This window comes from Erinaceus europaeus, chromosome 7 (assembly GCF_950295315.1).
Source record: "Erinaceus europaeus chromosome 7, mEriEur2.1, whole genome shotgun sequence".
In the NCBI taxonomy this organism is placed as follows: Eukaryota; Metazoa; Chordata; class Mammalia; order Eulipotyphla; family Erinaceidae; genus Erinaceus; species Erinaceus europaeus.
The window spans coordinates 48,061,743-48,087,375 of record NC_080168.1 but is presented as its reverse complement, the minus strand read 5'-3'; the positions used below and the strand labels follow the sequence as shown (position 1 = coordinate 48,087,375).

The following is a 25,633-nucleotide window of genomic DNA, read 5'->3' as shown; positions in this document are numbered from 1 at the left end:
AGAATAAAATCACTTAAATATCATCAGAAAGGCTCTTGGTGCTGACAGTTGATATATGTAATGCCTGAAGAAAGGAAGAAGCTGATCCTATTACCATTGTCCTTTCATAAAGGTGCAGAAAGTTTAGTTAAATTAAGTGATTGAGGGACCAGGCAGTAGCACACTAACTTAACCACACATGTTGCAATGCCCAAGGTCCTGGGTTCAAGCTCCTGGTCCCCGTCTACAGGAAGCAAGCTTCACAAGCCATAAAGTACTGCTGTGTCTTTCTTACTATCCTTATCTCCTCCTCCCTTCTTGATTTCTCTCTGTCTCTATTCAATTAACAAATTAATTAATAAACATATACATAAATAAAATTCACTTAAAAAAAAAAAGCAAAGTGATTGAGTGAGTGAATCATGGGTAAGGACCTAGGGGATAGTACCTCTCTGGTTATTGCTCTGAAGGAAGCACTATTGCAATCACAAGATCTTGCCTTCTTAGCTCTTAAATTTACACAGGAAGTGCAAACAGATGAACAAAAGAGATTCCAGAAAGACCAACCCCTGCAATCATTGTTCAGTCAGAAGCTGCCCAAACAGAAAACACATGCTGTTTCCCCTCTGCCTGGGCCTGACCCATTTGGCATTCTAAGGACAAGCTCCCCAAACAGGGTTGGGCCTCTGTAGGCAGGAACTGGAGTCAGAGGCTTCCCCTGCTACTTGCTGAGAGAGAAGAACAGCAGGAATGACTCTCAGTGCCTCTGCTCCTGAACCACAGGCTCCCAGTTGCCTGGAGGCCTGGGGCAGACCAGACACATCTCGGCCTCAACCCAGCAAGACTCAGGATGCAGGCCAAGTACAGCAGCACGAGGGACATGCTGGACCCTGACTGGGACACCACCATGAGCCTACATTCTTATACTTCTGCCACTACCCGGAGGCCGGAACCTGGACACTCAGGTACTTGCTACTGGAGTCCAAATAAACCAGAGCCCTTGAGAAGTATGTAAGATTCCACCTCTCTCATGAATATGCAAAATGAGGAAAGAAAAAGTAAAGACCAGTTTTCATGACTGGCAGACATGTGTAACTGTTCCATTTACAACATGCCTGCCACATAAATAGATATCTGAAAAAAATTAAACTTAGCGTATTACACAGATATTGATTTTCTGAGATTCTTTTCCTGGCTAGAAAAAAGTGCTCTTTTTGCTAGTTGTGAACTCATGACTTTAGAGGAAGTTTCACATGCTGTCATGTTAACCCTGCTATTTTGCTATAAAAATTCTGTGATACTATAGTCTTTACATTTTTTTTGAAATTTTTTATCTTTATTTATTTTTTGGATACATACAGCCAGAAATTAAGAGGGAAGAGGGTGATAGAGAGGAATAAAGACAGAGAGACACTTGCAGCCCTGATCCACCACTTGTGAAGCTTCCTTCCTGCTGGTGGGAACCAGGGGCTTAAACCCAGGTCCTTGCACACTATAGTGTGTGCACTTAAGCAGGTGCACCACCACCCGGCCCCCAGTCTTGAAGTTTTGAGGCACTGGGTAAGTCATGTTAACATCATGTGTTTTGTGTTACCATCTGTGAAATGAGGGGAATTAAAGAAAATGCTTTCTAAAGTCCTTTGGCTCTGAAACTCTAGCTCACTAATCTAACTTGTGACCTCAGATAAAATTACATCTAATTCCTTATTATTTATTGACTCCTAGAATTGTATTCAGATGACCAAATTAAACTACTAAAATATTTCACTTTAATTGCATTTAGCTTTTTGCCTTACTTTTTGTTGTTGTTTGTTTTACCAGAGCACTGGGGATTGAACCTGGGACCTTTGGTGCCTCAGGCACAAACATATTTTTGCATTATGCCATCTCCCCAATCTTCACCATATTTCTTTTTCTTTGTATTGATGTCCTTTTATTAGTGATTTAATATTGATTTACAAATAACAGGATTATAATTTCACACCATTCCCACCACTAGAGTTCTGTGTCCCTATGTCCTCCAATGGAAACTGTGGTAGTTTTTCCAAAGTCACAGATATGGGTTGACTATTATTTCTATAATTATCTGTATTTATGTATATTTGCCCATTCTTTTCTTTGGTCCTGTCTCCTTTTCCTTTCTAAGTTACACCTACACCTATTGCTACTTCTGATTGTCCTTCCTTTTTTCCTCTTCTCTCTCTGGGTCCTGATGGAACTGGAGTTAAGATCCCTCTAGTCATTTTCCTCTATTGCTCCTTCTGATTGTCCTTCCTTTTTTCCTCTTCTCTCTCTGGGTCCTGATGGAGTTGGGGTTCAGAGCCCTCTAGTCATCTTCCTCTGTCATTTCTTCCCATCTGGGGGTATGGGCCAAAATTCTTTATGTGCTGCAGAAGGTAGGAGTTCTGGCTTTTGTAATTGCTTTTCTGCTGGACATGGGCATTATCAGGTTGGTCCATACTCCCAGCCTGTTTCTAATTTTCCCTAGTGGTGTAGGGCTCTGGGAATCTTCAGTGTATTTTTCATCTTCAATTATTCATCCAATGGTATCACAGTACAAAATACTTTGCAGTTTATAGAAAAGATAAATCCAGGGAGTGGGAGTATAACATAATGGTTATGCAAAGAGACTTTCATGCCAGAGGCTCTCTAGTCCCAGGTTCAATCCCCCACACCACCATAAACCAGAGCTGAACATTGCTCTAGTAAAAAGAAAGAAAGAAAGGAAGAAAGAAAGAAAGAAAGGAAGAAAGAAAGAAAGAAAGAAAGAAAGAAAGAAAGAAAGAAAGAAAGAAAGGAAAGAGAAAAGATAAATCCACACACCTAGTAAAGAATCTCATTTCCTGGGCAATTTAACCAAGCTGTTTAACTAAGTGTGACTAGAATTCTACTGAAAACACCTCACACTGGGTCAAAAGCAGGATGGGGTTATTATCTGTAAGTATGTATTATCTGTATGATACTGAGTAGTTACTTAAATATTATGGGACCTGAAATTCTTCATTTACAAAGTATTACTGAGAATGAACATGGATTGTTATATTTATGTGCCTAGCATTGTACTAGGTACTTACATATATTAATTCATATTAACTTTAAATGGATGGACTAAAATCTCTTCAGACATTATGAGTATTAATGCTGACAAACTCTGTAAAGTGGTCATCATATCACAGACACATAAAAAATGTTAAGCTCTTCTCAGTTTTCCACTCCTTGAGTCTGTTTAAAGTGTGTTGCTTGTCAATCTGCATAGGAAAGCATCTCTTTCCATGTCTGTGTCCTAGAATGTTCTTTCTCCTTTGCCCACATCCAGAATTTCTTTTAGTCTATAAACCCAGAAATGTGTTTTGCTGCTACTATCTCCCTTTTTACCATCATCAGGTAACTTTGTCTTCTTTCCTTCAGTGAAGCTTCCTATACACTAAATGATTCTTCCCCTAAGATCCACTGATCTGACTTATTTTCTTACTTCTTTATTTGACTTAGCTATCTAGGAAGTCATTAGGAATCCCATTGGGGATTTCCAATTTCCTTGATAAGAAGCAAAGTAACAATGCTAGGGATGTCAGTTTCTGTAGCCACCGGATTTGTGTCATAGGAGACAACATGTTTTCCTCTAAAATACCTTGCAGTCAATCAGCTCTCAGGACTGTGGTTTGAAGTGGCTTGTGCATAACTGCATTTTTCACCTTTGACTAGAGTCAGGAACTCTCACTGTGATTAGAGAGCCACATAATCAGGAACAGGGTGTACTAATGAATTCAGCTAAAGTTGAAGGGTGGAGAGGGAGGTGGAACAAAATAAAAGACTAACAAAAACATTTAGGGACCTCTTCCTAAGGAATGGAAATTGAAACAATAGGAGTGGAAGTTACAAATAAGCTTTTTCGTGGAGGAAAACATTTGAAAATAGTTATCTTGTTCTATAGGTACCATGTCCTGTTTTCATATGGTGATAGTATAAATACTGAGAGGAACTTCATAACAGAAACCTGATTATTAGGAAAGCAGATCTGATAAAAACTATTAGAGCCCAGGAGGTCGTGTAATGGGTAGAGTACTGGGTTTTAAAGCATTTAACATTTAACAGCAATTTTTTTGTTTGTTTTTGTTTTTTTTAGGAGTCTGAAAGAGAGATAAAGTGTTGATTAAGGTTTTGTTTGCTTTTTGCCTCTAGGGGTATTGCTGGGGTTCAGTGGCTGCAGTATGAATCCACTGCTCCTAGAGGTGTTTGTTTGTTTATTTATTTATTTATTTATTCCCTTTTGTTGCCCTTATTGTAGTTGTTATTGATGTCATCATCGTTGGATAGGGCAGAGAGAAATGGAGAGAGGAGAGGGAGACAGAGAGGGGAAGAGAAATATAGACACCTGCAGACCTGCTTCACTGCCTGTGAAACAATGCCCCTGAAAGTGTGGAGCTGGGGGCTGGAACCAGGATCCTTTTGCCAGTCCTTGTGCTTTGCGCCACGTGTGCTTAACCTGCTGCGCTACCGCCCCACTCCAGGAGGTTATTTTTCCCCTTTTGTTGCCCTCATTGTTTATTGTTGTTATTATTGTTGTTGATAGTGCTGTTGTCGTTGGATAGGACAGGGAGAAATTGAGAGAGGACAGGAAGACAGAGAGGGGGAGAAAAAGACACCTGCAGACTTGCATCACCGATTGTGAAGTGACCCCCACCCACACACACACAGGTAGGGAGTCCGCAGCTCCAACTGGGATCCTTACACTGGTCCTTGAGATTTTTGCCATGTGTGCTTAACCCGCTATGCTACCACTGGACCCCCTAAGTTTTTTTTTAATTGTTTTTAAAATGTGGAGATTCTGATTAATCTTAGTTTTTAAGTGCAGATAGAGAGGGCGTGGTAGTGGCACACCCCGCTGAATGCACACATGATCATGCTCCAGGACCAGGCTCAAGCTCCCACTCCCACCTGCAGGGTAGAAGCTTTACCTGTAGTAAAGCAGGTCTCCATGCGTATCCTTTTCTCTCTTCCTCCCTCTCATCTCTCAATTTCTATGTATCAAAATTTAAAATATAACAAAATAAAGGAAAAATAGCCATTGGGAATGGTGGGTTTGTTTCGCAGGCATGAAACCCCAGAGATAAGCCTACGGGGGGGGGGGAGGAGTACAGATTGAGTATTTCAAAGTAATAATATAATAGAAAGAGAATGAAATAACTGATTACTCAAATTGCCTGCTGGAGACTGACAACCCACAGAATTCTGAGTCATGAGGAGGTTTACTATGTGCCATATGTAATGATTAAAGAAACAAAGAGAGGCAGGGGAGGTAGCATAATGACTATGTAAGAGGATGGCTTGAGCCTCTGAAGTCCTGAGTTCAACCCCCTGCACCACTATAAACCAGAACTAAGTAGTGTTTGGTAAAAATAAAAATAATAATAATAAATAAAATATTTAAATGATCTATGGGTAAGCATTTTTTAATTTTTTTATCAGAGCACTGTTCAGTTCTGGTTTATAGTGGTGTGGGGGATTGACTTTGGAGCCTCAGGCATGAAGGTCTGTTTGTATAACCATTGTGAGATCTACCCTCTTCCCATGAGCATTCTTTTTCATTAGATAAATTTCTTTTTTTAAAAGTTTTTTCTTAATTTTTAAATTATCTTTATTTATTATATAGAAATTGAGAGGGAAGTTTGAGATAGAGAAGGAGAGAGATTGAGAGACACCTGCAGCCCTGCTTCACGAGTCGCAAAGCTTTCCCCCTGCAGGTGGGGGCCAGGGGCTTGAACCTGGGACCTTGTGAATTGTATATAGCATGTACACTCAACCAGGTGCACCACCATGTGGCCCCTAATTAAATTTCCATTTCTCCTTAAGTTTTGGTTCACAAGAAACGGACAAAGTATGATGTTCAGCGTGAAGTTTCACCCTGCTTCTGCAACTAGTTTGCAGTTTGATTTTGTGCAAATTATTTAAATTCTCTGCAACCTTTCTGGCTTAAAAATTTTCTTTTATTAAATAAATTTTGTTTATTTTTTATTATCTTTATTTTATTTACTGGATAAAGACAGTCTGAAATTGAGAGGGAAGGGGGTGATAGAGAAAGAGAGACAGAGAGACACCTGCAACATTGCTTCACTACTTGCAAAGCTTTCCCCCTGCAGGTAGGGACTGGGGGCTTGAACCTGGGTTCTTATGCACTGTGACACGTGCACTCAACCAGGTGCACCACCACCCAGCCTCTTAAAAATTTTTTCTACTTCAGAGACACAGTAAATAGACTACAGTTTGCAAGGGCTGTTTATTTTCTTCTACGGCATGGTTGTGAAAAATCTACAAAATCTTCCCTCTCTAAGGCCTACTGACGAGTAATAGATTTAGTGGGACAACTCTCTTAATTCATGAAGTTTCATATAGTGCCAAAGGAATCATGTGTTTCCAACTTGGTCCTAGTGTTATAGCCTTTTATAGTATAGTTATAATAAAAGGATACAGGAAAGAAGTGTTTTTTTTTTTCTATTTATATCTTATTACTTCTACGGATGTTTATATCATTCTCTGGCCTGTCCACACCTCTTTCTACACACGTCTCAGGAGGCAGAATAGAGATTCTCTTTCAAAAACTCAAACCACATGAAAGCCATGCCAAACTGAAGTATCTCCTATCCATTTTATTTTTCTTAGTTTTAGGGTGGAGATGGTCTCCAGAGAGAGAGAATTCGTAACAATATGCAATACTTGGAGGAAAACCAAGAAACAGTAAATTCAGGGGAAAAGAAATACCTAGAGGGGAAAATATCTAAGAAAAAGAAAACCTAATTATTAAAAATAAAATGATCTATGGGTAAGCTTTATGGTGGTTTGGGGGGACTGAACCTGGAATTTTGGAGCCTCAGTTGTGAAAGTCTGTTTGCATAACCAGTATACGATCTCCCTAAAATATTCAACTCTCTAAATCTCTCCATCATGAAAACCTTGATTTCCTAATTAGGATTTTTTTTTTTTTTTTTTTGCTGAGGCTAGGTCTTTAGATAAAACAGGGAAGGACTGCAAATATTGAGAGAATAAATGGAGAGAGAGAGAGAGTTAGTTATTCATGGAAGCAAAATTTCCAAATGACCAGGGGAATATGATTTCTTGGAAGGGAATTAGAGAGAGATTTCTTTTTCTTTTTAGTTGCCATCAGGGTTATCACTAGGCGCCTTGGTGCTGGTGCTGGTACTACAAATCCACTTCTTCCTGCTGCCATTTCCCCTTCCCTCCTCTGTATTTTTATTTGACAGGACAGAGAAAAATTGAGAAGGGAAGGGAGATAGAAAGAAAGAGAGATGCCCACAGACCTGTTTCAATGCTCTTGAAACATTTCCCCCTGTAGGTGGAAACTGGGGCCTAGAACCAAGGTCCTTATGCATGGTGATATGTGTAATTAACTGGTATGCATTGGAGGGGTGGGAGAGGGAGAGAAAGGTTTCTTAAAATTTTGTTTATGGGTGCTGGGTAGTAGCCCAGCGGGTTAAGTGCACGTGGGGGCAAAGTGAAAGGACCAGGAGTAAGGATCCCTTTCCAACCACCTGCAGGGGGTCGATTCACAAGCTGTAAAGCATGTCTGCAGGTGTCTGTCTTTCTCTCCTCCTCTCTGTCTTCCCCTCCTCTCTGGATTTCTCTCTGTCCTATCCAACAACAACAGCTATAACAACAATAACAACCACAACAAGGGCAACAAAATGGGAAAAATAGCCCCAGAAGCAGTGGATTCGTAGTGTAGGCAATAAGCCCCAGCAATAACCCTAGAAGCAAAATATATATATTGTTTACTTTGCAGAGTATACACTACACTTATTCTTATTCTTATTCTGTCTCAAGGCAACCTTGTTAAGTATCCTGCATTTCCTCGTGGCCTAGATGCCATTATTATTTTGAAACAATGTTCTAATCCTTGAGGTCTATGTCTTCACTTCAAAGTAGGAATTGAAGTTCACTCTTTTATCCATGAAGTGGAACTCCAATAGCTCCTTTGCCCCCAGAATTATAGAAGAGTTACATAATTTGTTTTATTTACACATACCTTTTCCTCCTTTGCCATATATTTTTAATCTTCACCTGGGAAATATTAATCATAAACAGGGATAACATTCTTTTAAAAAATTTAATTGTCTTTATTACATAGAGACAGCCAGAAATCGAGAGGGATTGGTGTATTGCATCAAAGTAAAAGACTCTGGGGTGGGTGGCAGGGAGAATACAGGTAGGTCCTGGAAAAGGATGACAGAGGACCTAGTAGGGGTTGTATTGTTATGTGGATGGCAAGTTCCTATGGGGGGCACAAAGGGGTCTATTGTGTCGTTCCTGATAGAAATGACCAGTAACAACGGAGAGAGGGATTTATTTGAGGTCTAGGCCCATCATGTCTATTTGGGAATCTCAGGACTTCCCGAATAGGGCCCCAGTTGATGGAATAACCTGAGAGTGACTAAAGAGTCATCGTTAAAGTATGCCAGTCTCTTGCCCTTATTTAGCTTTTGCAGTCCTTGCTTTGATAAGGTTAGCTTTACAGTGAGTGAGAGAACTGTAATAGGAAGTAGATGAGGACAGTATCTAAGTAGACACTATTTCATTACAGGGAAACTTTATACGGACTCACTAAAGACTATTGTGTACTTTTGCTTTCAGGTATATATTTTGCCCTAATTTATGGATAAATGTGAACCTATGCTCTATCTTAGGACACCTGGTCTAGATCTAGGTTTTGGGATTTTGTTAGGAAGTGAACCACCTGGAATGGAACTAGAGGATACTATGAAAGGAAAGGTCCTACCTGAGTAATGAGGGTGAAGGGTTGACAATCCATGCCTGAAATCCCTGGATATAGTCTTAAGTGAAGCATGCTAAGGTGGTACTCATTGCATTGCTTAAGGTGGGATCAGCAAATGCAGTATCATTTGGTGTGAATTGAGAGAAGCATGCAGGAAAGTAAGCCTCACCCTAGAGGTTCCAGGACTGGGGGAAATGTAGGTTCTATAGAGGAAGCAGGAGGTTCCTGCTGTCTTAGGGTTAAGAAGACAATAGATAGTTATTGCTATAATTACATTATTTGGCAATTAGGTTAACTTTTAAGTATCCCTTCGTTAGGATTTCCTGTATCATATACAACATCACCATAATTTATGTCCTTTGACATTATTTGTATATCTGTGCCACCAGTTGTTTTGTTCTCCCTGGTCTAGGCTTTTAAGAGAGTCAACATATCAAAGACTCAGCCTATGTATATAAGACTGTGCTTTAAAAAGTTTGAGGCATTCAATCCATTTTCCCCCTCTCATATTAATTAAATAGTGATTTATATGACTACAAATTAATGGGAGTGTACAAAAACACCATCCCCACCACCAAAAGACTGTGTCCCATCCCACCCCACCACCTACCCCCACCCCAATCCCGTGAAGCAGAACATCCACCCTCACCCTCACCCCAGGGTTTATACCCTACTCCAAATTCAGTCAAATTTTGCTTTTAGTTTCCCTTTCTGTTCTTCTTTCTCAACTTCTATTTATGAGTGGGATCATCCCATACTCATCTTTATCTTTCTGACTTAGTTCACTTAATATAATTCCTTCTAGCTCCATCTAAGATGGGTCAGAGAAGGTGGGTTCAGCAGAGGATATGAACAGAACATTCACTACAGAAGAGATCCAGAAGGCTAACAAACACATGAAAAATTGCTCCAGGTCACTGATTGTCAGAGAAATGCAAATAAAGACAACACTGAGATACTACCTCACCCCTGTGAGAATGGCATACACCAAAAAGGACAGCAGCAACAAATGTTGGAGAGGCTACTGAAAAGAGGAACACTTCTGCACTGCTAGTGGGAATGTAAATTGGTCCAACCTCTATGAAGAGCAGTCTGGAGAACTCTCACTAGGCTAGACATGGACCTGTGGAAAACTGAGAAATGTTATGAATGTACAAACTTTTATTTACTGTTGAATGTAAAACATTAATCCTCCAATAAAGGGGGAAAAGAATAAGTCAAGACTCTTCAACAAATGGTGTTGGAAACAATGGGTTGAAACATGCAGAAGAATGAAACTGAACCACTGTATTTCACCAAATACAAAAGTAAATTCCAAGTGGATCAAGGACTTGGATGTTAGACCACAAACTATCAGATACTTAGAAGAAAATATTGGCAGAACACTTTTCCGCATAAATTTTAAAGACATCTTCAATGAAACGAATCCAATTACAAAGAAGACTAAGACAAGTATAAACCTATGGGACTACATCAAATTAAAAAGCTTCTTCACAGCAAAAGAAACCACTACCCAAACCAAGAGACCCCTCACAGAATGGAAGAAGATCTTTACATGCCATACATCAGACAAGAGACTAGTAACCAACATATATAAAGAGCTTGCCAAACTCAACAACAAGACAACAAATAACCCCATCCAAAAATGGGGGGAGGACATGGACAGGATATTCACCACAGAAGAGATCCAAAAGGCCGAGAAACACATGAAAAAATGCTCCAAGTCTCTAATTGTCAGAGAAATGCAAATAAAGACAACAATGAGATACCACTTCACTCCTGTGAGAATGTCATACATCAGAAAAGGTAACAGCAGCAAATGCTGGAGAGGGTGTGGGGTCAAAGGAACCCTCCTACACTGCTGGTGGGAATGTAAATTGGTCCAACCTCTGTGGAGAACAGTCTGGAGAACTCTCAGAAGGCTAGAAATGAACCTACCCAATGATCCTGCAATTCCTTTCCTGGGGATATATCCTAAGGAACCCAACATATCCATCCAAAAAGATCTGTGTACACATATGTTCTTGGCAGCACAATTTGTAATAGCCAAAACCTGGAAGCAACCCAGGTGTCCAACAACAGATGAATGGCTGAGCAAGCTGTGGTATATATACACAATAGAATACTACTCTGCTATAAAAAATGGTGACTTCACCGTTTTCAGCTGATCTTGGATGGACCTTGAAAAAATCATGTTGAGTGAAATAAGTCAGAAACAGAAGGATAAATATGGGATGATCTCACTCTCAGGCAGAAGTTGAAAAACACGATCAGAAAAGAAAACAGAAGTCGAACCTGAAATGGAATTGGCGTATTGCACCAAAGTAAAAGACTCCGGGGTGGGTGGGTGGGGAGAATACAGGTCCAAGAATGATTCATACGACCTAGTGGGGGTTATATTGTTATATGGGAAACTGGGGAATGTTATGTATGTACAAACTACTTACTGTTGAATGTAAAACAAAAATTCCCCAATAAAAGAAAAAAAAAACAATTAAAAAAAAAAGAATAAATCAAGAGGGGATGGGGAGATAGAGGAAAGAGACAAATAAAGACCTGCAACTCTGTTTCACTACTGTCAGAACTTTCCCCCTGCAGCTGGGGACTGGATCTCAAACCCGGGTCCTTGCCCATTGTAACATGTGCACTTAACCAGATGTGCTACCACCTGGCCCTGACAACATTCTTTATGACTTTGAAGTGTGCATTAATATAAAGAGGTCTGATCAAGAGTAAGATAGGTACAGAGCAGAAAGAGAAATACTTGTGTATCATAGGCATATTAACTCACTCATTCAGCTGTGAATTTCTTTCTTTTTTTTTTTTGTAAGATTTGTTTTCTTATTTTGAGATAGAGAAAAAGAGAACCCAGAACATGACTCAGTCATGTGCTGGGGTGGTGACTGCACCCAGGGATCCATGCACGTATTTTACCCACAGAGTCATTGTCTCAGCTATACAACTAAACTTGTTTCAGTTCATGCTCTAGGTGATAAACTATAGTAGTGACTAAGCAAAAGTAAATCCTTTCCTAGAAAGAGACGACCTTCTACTGGGGTAAGGAAGATATAAATCAGAAAACACAAATATACTATATATTTGGTAGTAATAAGAGATATGGACAAAATAAAACCACCATGGTTATGGACTCATAGATGTACCTGCAAACTAGAAATATCCACAGTCTAATTTTCTTGAGCTACACAGAAATTTTAAAAGACATTGGCCTTTGGAGAGGATAAGCTCTACTCTGCCTTGTCATTTTATTTTACTTTTCTCTACTGAGTTGAGAAACTCTCAATATCAGTACTGTGAGAAGCCATCAATTCCCAGGAAATTCTAAACTAAAGTATATAGGTCAGTTAATTAAAATATAGAGAGGACCAGGTGGTGGTGTACCTGGTTCAGCATATATAGGACTAAGTGCATGGACCCTTTGGAGGATCTGGGTTCAAGCCTCCTGGCTCCCTGAACTTTTCACAAGTGGGAAGCAGGTCTGCATGTGTCTATATTTCTTTCTCTCATTCCCTCTCCCTCTCTATATCCCCCTTCCCTCTCAATTTATCTCTACCCTATCCAATAGGGAATAAAATGACCACCAAGAGTAGTGGATGCATAGTGCCAGCACCAAGCCCTAGCAATAACCCTGGAGGCAAAAAATAGAGAAAGCATTTCTTTCTCTGATGTTTGCTCATGATACAGAATCTCACACAAGTCTGTCCATAGAAACCACTACTACAAGGAAGATCTGTTTAGCTAACTCTGCCCTCTGCTGACAAAAATATTACCAAAAAGACCATACGTTAAAAAATCAAGAGGCTTTCATAACTTGAATTTTGACAAAAATAGTACATATACAATTATATAAACATAACAAGTACTGCATAATTTAGTTCAGTGCAAGACTGTATGAAGGGGCTAAAAGTGGATGGAGTTCCTGCATATTAGATTTCAGGCTCAGGCAAAAACTAGTAAAGTCATGGGCCCCTTGGAATATACCTAAAACAGATCTACTAGCTTTTTCCAGAACGGAGACCCCAAATCTTTATCTGCAATATTCTTGCCTTTAGGTTCATGATTAGTCAACAATTTGTTCTGTTTTATAGCTTAACTTTTTTTCAGCCACCAAGTTCCAGATGCTACCATGATGCCAGCCTGACATCCCTGGGCAGATGATCCCACCAGTTTGTCCTGGAATCCCACCTCCCCAGAACCCAGCCCCACTAGGGAAAAAGAGATTGGCTGGGAGTATGGATTGATCTGCCAACACCATGTTCATCAGAGAAGCAATTATAGAAGTCAGACCTTCCATTTTCTGCACCCCATGATCCTGGGTCCATACTCTCACAGGGATAAAGAATAGGAATGCTTTAAAAGGAGAGGATGAGATACGGAGTTCTGGGGGTGGAAACTGTACCCCTCTTATCCTATTGTCTTTTCGGTGTTTTCATTTTATAAATCAAAACTAAAAAAAAAAAAGAAATGGATGGAGTTTGTGAAAGAATGTGGTTACTGTAAGTGAGGTTGGGCAGTGAGCCCCGTGGTGTTATTTCTAAGGACAGAGGGAATGTTATCTCTCCCCTGATTACCATCATACCACATGATTTGTTCCTTCCCAGAATCTACTACTCTCGCTTACTACTGACATAAATCCAAAAGGAAGACAAAGCCAAACCCTGCCCTTTCTTTTGTTCTTTTTTTTTTTAATTTAAGAAAGGATTAATTAACAAAACCATAAGGTAGGAGGGGTACAACTCCACATAATTCCCACCACCCAATCTCCATAACCCACCCCCTCCCTTGATAGCTTTCCCATTCTCTATCGCTCTGGGAGCATAGACCCAGGGTCATTGAGGGTTGCAGAAGGTAGAAGGTCTGGCTTCTGTAATTGCTTCCCCGCTGAACATGGGCATTGACAGGTCAGTCCATACTCCCAGTCTGCCTCTCTCTTTCCCTAGTAAGGTGTGTCTCTGGGTAAGCAGAGCTCCAGGACGCATTGGTGGGGTCTTCAATCCAGGGAAGCCTGGCCAGCATCCTGGTGGCATCTGGAACCTGGTGATTGAAAAGAGAGTTAACATATGAAGCCAAACAAATTGTTGAGCAATCATGGACCCAAAGCTTGGAATAGTGGAGAGGAAGTGTTAGGGAGTTACTCACTGCAAACTCTAGTGTACTGCTTTCAGGTATATATTTTGCAGTAGTTTATGGATACGTGTGAACATAAGCTCTCTCTCACAGAAACTGGTGTATATCTAGGTTATGGGACTTTGTTAGAAAGTGAACCACCTGAGATAAAATTAGAGTGTACTATAAAAGGAAAGGTCTCACCCGAATAATGAAGCTGAAGGGTTGTCATTCCACACGTGAAGTCTCTGGACACAGTCTGAGGTGAAGCATGTTGAGGTGGCAATCGTTGCGTTGGTTAGGTTGTGATTGGCGGATGCAATATTATTTGGTATGGATTGGGAGACGCATACTGGAAAGTGGGCCCTATCCAAGGGTTCCAGGACTGGGGGAAGTAGGGGCTCTATAGTGGAGATGTGAGGTTCCTGCTGTCTTAGAGTTCAAAAAGACAATCGATAGTTAATGTTATCATCACATTATTTGGTAATTGGGTTAACTTTGAAAAGTCCTTTTGTTATGGTTTGCTGTACAGTGTCCAGTATCTTGTATATAGCTGTGCTATTGGATGCTTCTAATATACTTGGTCTAGGCTTTTGAGAGAGTCTGCATATCGAATACACATCCTATATATTAAAAAGATTCAGTTTGTGTTTTGAAAAACTTTGAGACATACAATTGATTTTCCCCCTCTCATATTAATTAACTACTTATTTATATGTCTACATTTTGCTAGGAGTGTACATAAACACCATTCCCACCACCAAAAGACTGTGACCCATCCCTCCCACCTACTCCCACCCCCCACTGGCCCAGGAAGCTGCATGTCTACCCCTCACCACAGGGTTTTTACTTTGGTGCCCTACTTACAATTTGATCAGGTCCTGCTTTTAGTTTCCCTTTCAGATCTTTTTACTCAACTTCTGTTGATGAGTGGGATCATCCCATACTCATCTTTATCTTTCTGACTTAGTTCACTTAACATAATTCCTTCTAGCTCTGTCCAAGATGGGTCAGAGAAGGTGGGTTCATTGTTCTTGATAGCTGCATAGTATTCCATTGTGTATATATACCACAGCTTTCTCAGCCACTCATCTGTTGTTGGATTTCTTTTGTTCTTTTAGAGCATCCTCCTTCATCTTCAGCCTGGCGTCCTGTGGCCCTGACCTTGTTGACTTTGATCTTGGTGCTTCTGATTGGCCTTGCTGTACTGGGGCTTGTGTGTAAGTTTCCCTCTGACTTAGAGGAGGATTTAGATTCTGTGATTTGTCTAGGGCTGGCAACTACTGTTATGGATTTTATTCTTTGCTTGAATCCTTGTGCTTATTGATATTTCAATGCACTAGATTCTAATGAATCTATTTAAATGATGAGTAGTATATTACAGCAATCCCTAGCCAGCTACTTAACTTTGTGAGACAAGAAGTATCCTTTATCTAGATGTCAGTGTTTAAAATCAGCAAATTTTAAGGAATGCCTGCATCTGTCTCCTTCTATTTCACAAAAAGCTAGAGACAGTGATTTTCTGTTCTTCATATGGCTGACTCAGTGAACTAATATAAAGAAGAGAAGAAATTTAATTTATCTCTCACGTGCTCAATATAAGAACAAGTCAGGTGTCTTAGTACCTATTTTATTTTTCAAAAACTTTCAGGAAATTATAGAATCTTGTTTCCAAAGCCTTCTGTAAATCAATCAGGGAAGAAGGCATTTGTAAGAAGTCTTTCCATTTCAAAGTAGTAAGGACAAGGTCAAAAACTTAAGAAAGTAGATGGATTTGCTTCTTTTGATTGAAATCATATATATATATATATACACATATATATGTATATATATCTTTTTTTAATGTGTGCACTCAGCCAGGTGCACCACTATCCTGTCTCTTGCTTTTCTTTTAAATAAGTAAGTAAGTAAGTAAGTAAGTAATTTGATAGAGACAGCCAGAAACCAAGAGGGGAGACAGAGAGAGAAACACCTGCAGCCCTGTTTCACCACTTGCAAAGCTTTCCCCCTGCAGGTGGGGACCAGGGGCTTGGACCTGGGTCCCTGTGAATTATGGTTTGTGTGCTCAACCATGCTCACTACTAGGCCCCTACAGCCATCATTCTTAAGAATATAAAGCAATTTTCATGATTTATGGAGGATTTTTTTATTACATTTAGAAGCCTAGAATTTAAACTCCAGTGCTGAAATTTTCTAGAATGTTATATTAATGCAGTTGCTTGTTCATAGTCAGTTGTAGATTTATAAAATTATACAGGTGCTATAACTGTCTTTTCTATTTAGACTACCTGAATGAGATAACAATACATAGTACTTTGTCATGATGAGCAAAGGATAAACGGATTTGTGATTTTACATTGAGTCAGCATTTGAGAGTATCTACAAACATGTTGCTGAGTAGTAAATTTAGTCCAGAAATGTACTCATGAAATTAGAAATTGTTATTATGACTCCATATTTCCAGAAAAGGAAAAGACTTAAAGAAATCAATTTCTCCAAAGTTATACAAGTATTCAGGTCCAAGTCTGAATATAGGCATAATGAGATCTCTGATCAAAGATCTTTAGTAATATACTGTTTGATCTTCTTCATATGTGAAAAACAATAGAAATAAAATTATAAAACAGCTGGGTGGTGGCACATCTGGTTAAGTGCATATGTTACCATGCTCAAGGACCTGGGTTCACATCTCAGTCCCCACTTTCAGAGGAAAAGCTTCAGGAGTGGTTAGGTAGTGCTGTAGGCATCTCTCTGTTTCTCTCTCTTCCTTCCCCCTCTCAATTTCTCTCTGCTCTGTCAAATAAAATTAAGTTAAAAAAATAAATATAAGAACTTAAAAGAAACAATCCAATCTGACTTAGTAACCTGGGTTAGTTTTTCAGTTCTACCAGCTCTCCAATACTCAGCAAGACAGTATTTCTCAAAAGGAAGAAAGATTGGGGAATCTTTCCCGACAGTTGCAATCTCTCCAAGCCCGTAACAGGAAACTTACAGAAATGCTGCAGCATGTGGCTGAAAAACTCTGTTGGGAACTCTATAACAAAACTGGAGGTGAGTGAGTCCTGATCACTAAAGTCCCTCATGTCCTGAAGATGCTGTCAATGTAGGACTGACTCTCCTTCCCGTCATTCTCACAGGGAACCATGTCATTTAATGAGTAGTTAAAAAAAAAAAAACTTAATAAAGAATTCAGACACCTATATGCTCGCCAGGTATTCAGAATATGTAACTTAGATACTCAACTTCAGGCATTTAATATTATTCTAAAGATGCATTTATGTTTGAGAGAGAGAGAGAGATTAAGAGAGACAGAGATAAGAGTCAGAAAAGACCAAATACTGCTCAGCTCTGGCTTATGGTAGGATCAGGAACTAACATCTGGGTCCTCAAGCAGACAAATCCTGTGCTTTAGCATGTTGTGCTTTCTTCCTGACCTTAAATTAAGGCATTTTAGGCAATGAAAGTAATTAACTTTGAATAATCAAAGTAACATTACAATGTGAAAATAAATACAGGATTATTTCTCAGTTTCCCTCAGTACGTAAGAGTCTAAGAGTACTGTGCCTTTCATAGCATGTTTATAAATTCAAAATTAGTGAACTCAAAACTGTAGTTCTCAAATGTTAAGCATCATATAGGGATCAGGTTTAAAGTACAGAAAAATACTACTGGACAAGACTAGAAGCAGAACCTCAATCCTGTGTCTTCTTTTTCTTATATCCTTTTTGGGATTCATAAAGTCTAACTCCGTTCAAGTCAGCCTTCCCTTTGATACCATACCATACACACACAGAATGAACACGTATGTTCTCACTTTAAAATTTTTTAATTATAATTATTTATTAATTAGATATAGACAACCAGAAACTGAGAAGGAGGGGGATGATAGAGAGAGAAAGAGACAGAGAGGCACCTCCAGCACTGCTTCACCACTCTCAAAGCTTTCGCCCTGCAGGTGGAGACAGAGAGATCGAACCTGGTGCATTGCAGCATGTGCATTGTAGCATGTGCACTAAAATTCCCAGTTAAAGTGATGCTGTTGGCCATGTCTTGATGACTTGAGGGAATTAATCGTGAAGATATATAGAGGAAGAGAAATCCAGATGAGAGAAACAAGGAGGGTTAAGAACTGTAGAAAATGAAAACGTGCATTTTCAAGGAAAAGTAAGAAGTCTGACACATCAAGGTGAGCAAGGGAATAGAAAACTTAGAGACTGTTATGACTTTAGGGGATATTGTAAGGGATTTGGTTTCTAAATTGAGCAAAATGAGGATTCACTGTAAAATTTTGAGCGGTTGAAATGTATGTTCAGCATGAGATTATAAAGATGTACTCTGAGGGGTGGGAGTAGATAGCATAATGGTCATGCAAACAGACTGTCACGCCTGAGGCTCTGAAGTCCCAGGTTCAATCCCCTGCACCATCATAAATCAAAGCTGAGCAGTGCTCTGGTAAAAAATAAATAAATAAATAAAGATGCACTCTGACATTATGTTGAAAACAGACTGGTTATATGGAAAACTGGGAAATGTTATGCATGTACAAACTATTGTATTTTACTGTTGACTGTAAACCATTCATCTTCAAATAAAGAAATAAAAAAAGAAAGAAAAGATACTGCAAGAAGACAGAAGGATAGAAGAAGAGAGGCCACATGAAAAATGTCTATTGCAGTGATCAAGGAGAGAGACAGTGGTGCCTCAGACTAGCAAGTTATTAGTGGACGTGAAGGTATGATGTGGTAAGTTGGAGTCTCAGAGAAATAAGTGTTAAAGAAACCTCCAAAATTTTGGAGTAAAACAATTAGAACTATAGAGATATGAATTGAAAAAGAATTCTATTGATATGAAGGAAAAGGTGAGAACCAGGTATTTGAAAGGTAAGATAGACATTCAAGTGGAGGTACGTATAAAAACAAAATCAAGGCTTGTTCAGAGATATAAATTGCATTAAAAAAGAAAACTCCTTACATTGATATTCACTTGAAACTTATGAAAATTATGCAAATAATAAAATAATATTCATTTGGGGGCCAGACTGTGGCTCACCTGGTTAAGTTCTCGCATTATAGTGCACAAGGACCCAGGTTCAAGACCCTGGACCCCACCTGCAGGGGGAAAGCTTCATAAGTGGTGAAGCAGGGCTGCAGGTATCTCTGTCTCCTTCTCTATCTCCCCCTCCCTTCTAAATTTCTCTCTGTCTCTATCCAATAACAAATAAATAAATAAAAATTAAAAAATAAGAATAATATTCATTTGTGCATTGACCACTTACCTTTACTCTCTTAAAATTACATAGTATTTGACATTATATAATTTTAAGTGAGTTAAGACAGATGACAAGGGTAAAAAATAATTTTTAAAAAAACTGGCTTCATTTCTAGAACACAGATGCAGCCCTTGCCCAGACACATGGAAGTGGCATGGAGACAAATGTTACCAGTTTTCTAAAGAGAGCAAGAGTTGGCAGGGCTGTGAATATCTCTGTATTGCTGCCAACTCAACCATGCTGAAGATAAACACAGCAGAAGTGCTGGTAAGAGACCGAGATTTGGTAATTGTTTAAAGTAATCTCACAAAGAGGTCATAGGGCATGTAAAATTGTCTTCCTGAAATATATGTAATCTTGTAAACTAATTATGCATCAATAAAAAGTTTTCAAAACTAAATAAAAGAACTATTAATAGACAGGAAACTAAGGTCCACAGATGTCCCACTAATTCGAGTGATTCTTTTGGATATATTAAGGGATTTCTAGATTCCACAAGTACCCCCCACTCCTTACAAATATGTGAGAAATGGATTTGAATGCTCTTTCACTAGAGGTTAAATAATAAATGTCTTTTTTTTTTTTTTTTTTAACAGAGCACTGCTCAGCCCTGGCTTATAGTGGTGCAGGGGATTGAACCTGGGATTTTGGAGCCTTAGGCATGAAAGTCTGTTTGCATAACCACTGTGCTATCTACCCCCACCCAGTGATAAATGTCTTAATTAATTAATTAATTTTGGTTGAGGTTGGAGGGGAACTATAGGGATGCAGTGTCATAAAGATGAAAATAACATTTTTCTGCTCTTTCATTAATCAAAGCAACAGAGCTTCTTATTGAAAAGTATTTAATTAAACTCACTCTCAATAATTAAATCAACCCCACAATCTGCAGATAAATAGCTTTCTGTTTTTAAGAATTTATTTTTTTATTCATGAGAAAGATTGGAGGAGAGAAAGAACCAGACATCACTCTGGTACATGTGCTGCCAGGGATTGAACTCAGGACCTCATGCTTGAGAGTCTAGTGCCTTAGCCACTGCACCACCTACCGGACCACAATAAATAGCTTTCTTTACAGACATTTCTAGTTGAAGATAACCTGTTCAGGGAAAATTTGAGAATAAATAGAAATGCATTAAATAATACAGTTCAAGTACACTCTTGAAATAATGTGATTAGTTCCTTTTCTCTTATATTTATGATTGACTTTGGATTTTATTCCTCATCTGTACCACCATTATTTATTTACTGTTGTCTCGGTATAGATTTGGTGCAGACTTGGTTACAAATAAAGTGCTGTCTAACTGGTACTAACTGAAAACTCTTAATATCTTCTATTTGCATCTCAGCTTCTACCTACTTTCTGAAATCTGTGATGAATAAACATCTGCAAATTCACCTATACTGATACTTTTATTCTTTCTTTATGGCTCAAATTGGAAGAAAGGGATAAAATTTCTCTGATATAAACAATGTATTATAGAATAAATCCACTTAACTTTTCTTTCTTTTTATATTTTATGGGGGGGGCTAATAGTTTACAGTATAATATTTAAGACACAGGTACAGCCTCTCATCTCCCTCCTGATTGGTATCGAGGAAACCCACCATAACCCCAGTGTCCCTTCATCCTATTTCCCTCCTTCCCCAGAACCCTTTGTTTTGGTGCAATACCCTATTCCCAGTCCAAATTTCACCACGTTTTGTCTGACTGTTCTTAAGTTCCAATTATACATGAGATCACTTGTATTAGTATTTCTCTTTCTGACTTGTCTCACTCAACGTGATGCCTTCAAGTCTCATTCTGTTTCTCTGTTTCTAGCAATGTCTGAAGACTCAAGTATAACACTGAACGATTCTACATAGAATGGCAGGAAATACTACTGTGAAATTTATGTTCTTATGTGAAACTTAGTTTACATATTTCCATATACTTAAATCTTGCATAAGTTTCATGTTTTTACATGATTTATTTTCAGAACTTCTCATCTGAAGGGTCTATTATTCATTCGGAGACAGTATCTTTAACTAGATTTTTAAAATATTTACTCTAGGGCTTCTGTTTCTTATTTTATTTATTTATTGGATAAAGACAAGAGAGAAATCAAGAAAGAAGAAAGGCATAGAGTGGGAGAGAGACAGAGAGACACCTGTAGCACTGCTTCACCACTGGGAAAGCTTTCCTTTGAAGGTAGAGACTGGAGGCTTAAACCTGTTTTTTTTTTTTTCAGAACCATTACTGTCTCCCCAGCCCCCACATCTCTTTGTGAATCTGCCTCCCATATATTTTTTTTGAATCAATCTGAACTTTTAGTCCTATGACATGAGTACAGTGGGTGAGCCATTAGTATATTTTGGTTGTAATAGTTGTGTTCAGAATCTCAACATATATTCCATGATTCCAAAGGCAAAATGAATGTGTAAACTTGGGGAAAGTAACTGACCACAGCCCAGTTGTTTTTCGGTTAAATGTACCCTCATTTATGTGAGGCAGGACTTCTGTGTTGTTCTCCTATTAGAAGTGCTGACCAGTCTCAAGCAATTCTGTTTGTATATTTGTTATAATGTCTCTAGAGCTAAAGGTTTTCTTTTGTGCTTTCACAGGAGTTTGTCATGCCTCAGAGCTTCTCTGAGTTTTTTTACTCTTATTGGACAGGGCTCTCCCGTAATGGCAGTGGCAAAGCCTGGCTATGGCTGGATGGAGTCCCTCACTCTTCTGAACTGTACGTCTTCAAAATATTCTATAGGAAGGGCACTGAATAGAGAGGTTTTGCTTGAGTGGAGAGTTCAGCGAGCATTAGTCCAACACTACTTTGTATTGTGTACTATGTTTGGGTATTGGGTTGGTAGGACATATTATCCAAGGTATAAAATGCACAGTGCTTGATCTTGAAAGGCTTATAAACAAAAGAGAAAGATAAGCTCAGAATGCTAGTTTTGTATCTCAAGAGAGTTCTTTCTCTGTTTTCTGACAATTGTCTTTCAGGGCCCGAAGTCCCTTGCAATATAACTAAGTGTTTAGGAATCTAAAATTAAAAGAGAAAGGGAGTGGGGAGAGAGAAACTGAAGTTCAACTTATACTGTTCACTTGTATAATGATATACAAAGTTGCTGGTCCCCCAGAAATAAGAAGCGTAAGATTCCTGGTTTTATTGGCTCTATTCAGTGAAGTGGAAAGCATATCTCTGAGAACAGAGTTGCTAGTAATATTGTCATTAATTTTATCATAAATGGGTTTGACTTATGTTATCATTTTGAATAGGAGTATGCATAATATCTTTTGAAAAAGGATAAGTATAAAATATCAACTGAGATACATTACATCTTAGAGTCAGGTTTGAATAGCCACCTTTCTTTGCTATACCATTTGGGTTTTATTCCCCTAGACAAGCCATTGTCCATTTGATTTTTTTTTTTCTGGCCTCCAGAGTAATCGCTGGGGCTGGGTGCCTACACTTGCACTACGAATCCGCTGCTCCTTGAGGCTATTTTTTCCCTTTTATTGCCCTTTTTTTGTTTTGTTTTGTGGTTATCATTACTCTTCTCATTGATGATGTTGTTGTTGGATAAGAAAGAGAGAAATGGAGAGAGGAGGGGAAAACAGAGTGGGAGAGAGAAAGATAGACACCTGCAGACCTGCTTCACCGCTTGTGAAGCGACTGCCCCTGCAGGTGGGGAGCCAGTGCTCGAACTGGGATCCTTAAGCCAGTGCTTGCGCTTTGTGCCACCTGCGCTTAACTGCTGTGGTACCGTATGACCCCCCCTTTGATTATTTTTATTTTATATTTAATCAAACTCAGTCACAAAAATGTAGATAATTTATTCAGGTGTCAGTAAATTCATATGGTCAATTTGCACTATAACCTGTAATTTAGTTTTAGTTATGAAAAGTTTTGATGTTTTGGATGACTTGCTGTTCCCAAGAATGAGAAACTGAAACATTAAAAAGAAAGAACTTAGCCATCCCCAGCTAGTTAACTTATTTGGAGTGTCTACTCCATTACCATACAAAATTAGGTTATCATATATAATTTCTGGGCAGCTAATATATCATTTTTAGGAACAAGCTATGACTAAATGAACCTTTTCCTCCTTTTCATAAGGTTTGAGATTATAATAGATCTCAACAGTCTAAGAAACCGGGACTGTGTGACCATCCTCAATGGGAAGGCCTTCTCAAAAGACTGCAAAGAGTTGAGACGGTGCGCCTGTGAAAGGATGGCAACTGTGGTGGAGCTTGAGAGACTGCAATTGTAGCTGAATCCTTGCCAAGGAGCAGTTGACTCTGCAGCTTCCTGGACAATTTGAACCTCCCTTTAGAGAAATAGAAGATGGGACAAAAATCAGTCTCTGCTGGATTTCAGTTCCTTTTTTTTTTTCTTTTTCTTTTTCTTTTACTTCTTCTATTTGATCCATTTGTGTACAGCTCTTCCACAAAAACATGGAGCCAAGCAAGGTCTATGCAAAAGGTCTTTGAGATAACAGGAAAAGAAAACCAGGAAAGTGAATCTCTCAAACCAGTACAAGAAGACTTTTCATGTTTTTTGTTATCACCAACACTTCTGAACTGGGATTCATGCAGTCATTTCCCAGTCACAAAGAAGTTCTATTTACATACCATAATCCAGGCCCAGACAACTATGAAGTTGCAGTCTGTCTAACCTCTGGACTTAGAGACAACTGCTCTTTTTCCTCCGCATCTGTTACATCTCTCTATTTTCATGTCTCCTTTAATATTTGTTTATTTGGGAAAGTTACAGAAGTAAAGGTAATAAACTTGCCCAACAGCTAAGCATTTCATGAGAAATTAGCAACCATTCCCATTTGTTATGCCTATGACCTACTTCTGACCGGGACAATTCTTATTAGAATGTTAACTTCTTATATACTTTCTCCCATGTTCATTTAAGACTCAGCAACTGTTTTCTTTCCGTAGGAGTAGCTCCTTGAAGAGAAGTTTTCTCAACTTGGTTCCTTATCAGCATTACAGACTGTGATGCTCACTTTTGAGAAATTGAGACAAGAACAAGTCAATCATTTTTATGTGTACCTGCAATGATTTGGTTTCAGTTCTTATTTTCTTCCCTTTGATCTGTGTTTATATGAGTCAGGTACTGAAAAATTAATAATAATAAATATAAATCATGTGAAGTTTATGGTTTTAGAACTTGTGATTTGGGGGGAAACAGCATGGAGAGTCTCTTGAAAATATCCTAGCAGTCAGTTCTGGTTCTTTGAGTCTTTTTTTAAAGTATCTTATTTATTTATGGATAGAGACAGAGAGACTGAGAGGGAATTATTTGAGTCTCAATGGGAACTTTTAGGGACTCTGTGATAGTACTGAATATTTGTTTATGTCAGAAATAATACATAATATTATGTGATATGTAATATAAGTATTATATTATGTAATGTAATAAAAGAGGGGGTTAGATAATAATCTCTCCCCAAACATGTAACCTAAGGTAAAGTATCACTTCAGTTGGTGAGGAAGGAAAAGAAATTGCAGTTACTTGACATTTTTGTTATCCTTAAGTTTATCCCTCTGCATCTTTGTCATCAATCTCTTTGACCATATCACAAAACACACCATTCCAATCACAATTTGAGCACATATTTCAAAAAATATTAGAAAAGGAATGTGACACAACATTCTCTCTTTTATAAAAACTTTTTAATTCTTTTTTAAAAATATTTTGTTTATGTATCAATGAGAGGGGTAGGAAGAGAGACAGAGAGAGAGGAAGAACCAGACATCACTCTGGTACATGTACTGGCAGGGATCAAACTCAGGATCACATGCTTGCGAGTCCAGTGCTTTATCCACTGTGCCACCTCCTGGCCCACTATTCTTTTATTTTTTAATAATTTAATAATGATTGACAAGATTGTAGGGTAAAAGGGGTACAGTTCCCACCACCAGAGTTCCCTATCCTTTCCCTCCACTGGAAGGTTCCTTATTCTTTATCCCTCTGGGAGTATGGACCCAGGATCACAATGGGGTGCAGAGGGTGGGAGGTCTGGCTTCTCTTATTGCTTCTCCACTGGACATGGGCATTAGCAGGTCGATCCATAATCCCACTCTGTTTCAGTCTTTCCCTAGTGGGGTAGGGCTTTGGAGAGGTGAAGTGTTTTGTTTGTTTATTTGTTTGTTTGTTTTTTGCCAGAGCACTGCTCAGGCAAAAAAGGTTTACGGTGGTGTGTGGGTTTGAGTCTGGGACCTTAGAACCTCAAGCAGGAAAGTCTCTTTGCATAACCATTATGCTGTCTTTCTTATCCCAACACAACATTCTCTCCATAGTTTTTTTTATATATATTTATTCCCTTTTGTTGCCCTTGTTGTCTCCACAGTTTTTATTTTTATTTTTTAATTTATTTCTTTATTAGGGAGTCTCCACAGTTTTTAAACTTGCAAGAATAGATAATTATTGGGCTGGGGTAGATAGCATAATGATTATGCAAACAAACTCCTATAC

General features: G+C 38.7%; 1 protein-coding gene across 3 annotated transcripts; it reads left to right on the top strand.

Moving 5' to 3' along the window:
• The first annotated feature begins 594 nt into the window (after positions 1 to 594).
• CLEC1A (C-type lectin domain family 1 member A) lies at positions 595 to 24,313 on the top strand. 3 transcript variants are annotated; one of them, XM_060194381.1, is made up of 6 exons: positions 595 to 944; positions 15,010 to 15,108; positions 16,763 to 16,939; positions 19,273 to 19,424; positions 21,814 to 21,880; positions 23,261 to 23,420. In XM_060194381.1, exons 1-6 carry the CDS (start codon positions 830 to 832, stop codon positions 23,272 to 23,274), a joined length of 624 nt encoding a protein of 207 aa, XP_060050364.1. In that variant the 5' UTR covers positions 595 to 829; the 3' UTR covers positions 23,275 to 23,420. The 3 variants fall into 3 exon arrangements, with proteins under 3 accessions (XP_060050364.1, XP_016040530.1, XP_060050363.1); XM_016185044.2 differs by having other exon boundaries at positions 598 to 944; positions 21,762 to 21,880; positions 23,261 to 24,313; XM_060194380.1 differs by lacking the exons at positions 15,010 to 15,108; positions 16,763 to 16,939; positions 19,273 to 19,424; positions 21,814 to 21,880; positions 23,261 to 23,420 and adding an exon at positions 9,570 to 11,154 and having other exon boundaries at positions 808 to 944.
• Positions 24,314 to 25,633: the final 1,320 nt, after the last annotated feature.

Bases quoted from the DNA above. Each gene is read 5' to 3' on its own strand.
- CLEC1A (XM_060194380.1), top strand. From the start codon at position 10,036: ATGAAACTGAACCACTGTATTTCACCAAATACAAAAGTAAATTCCAAG.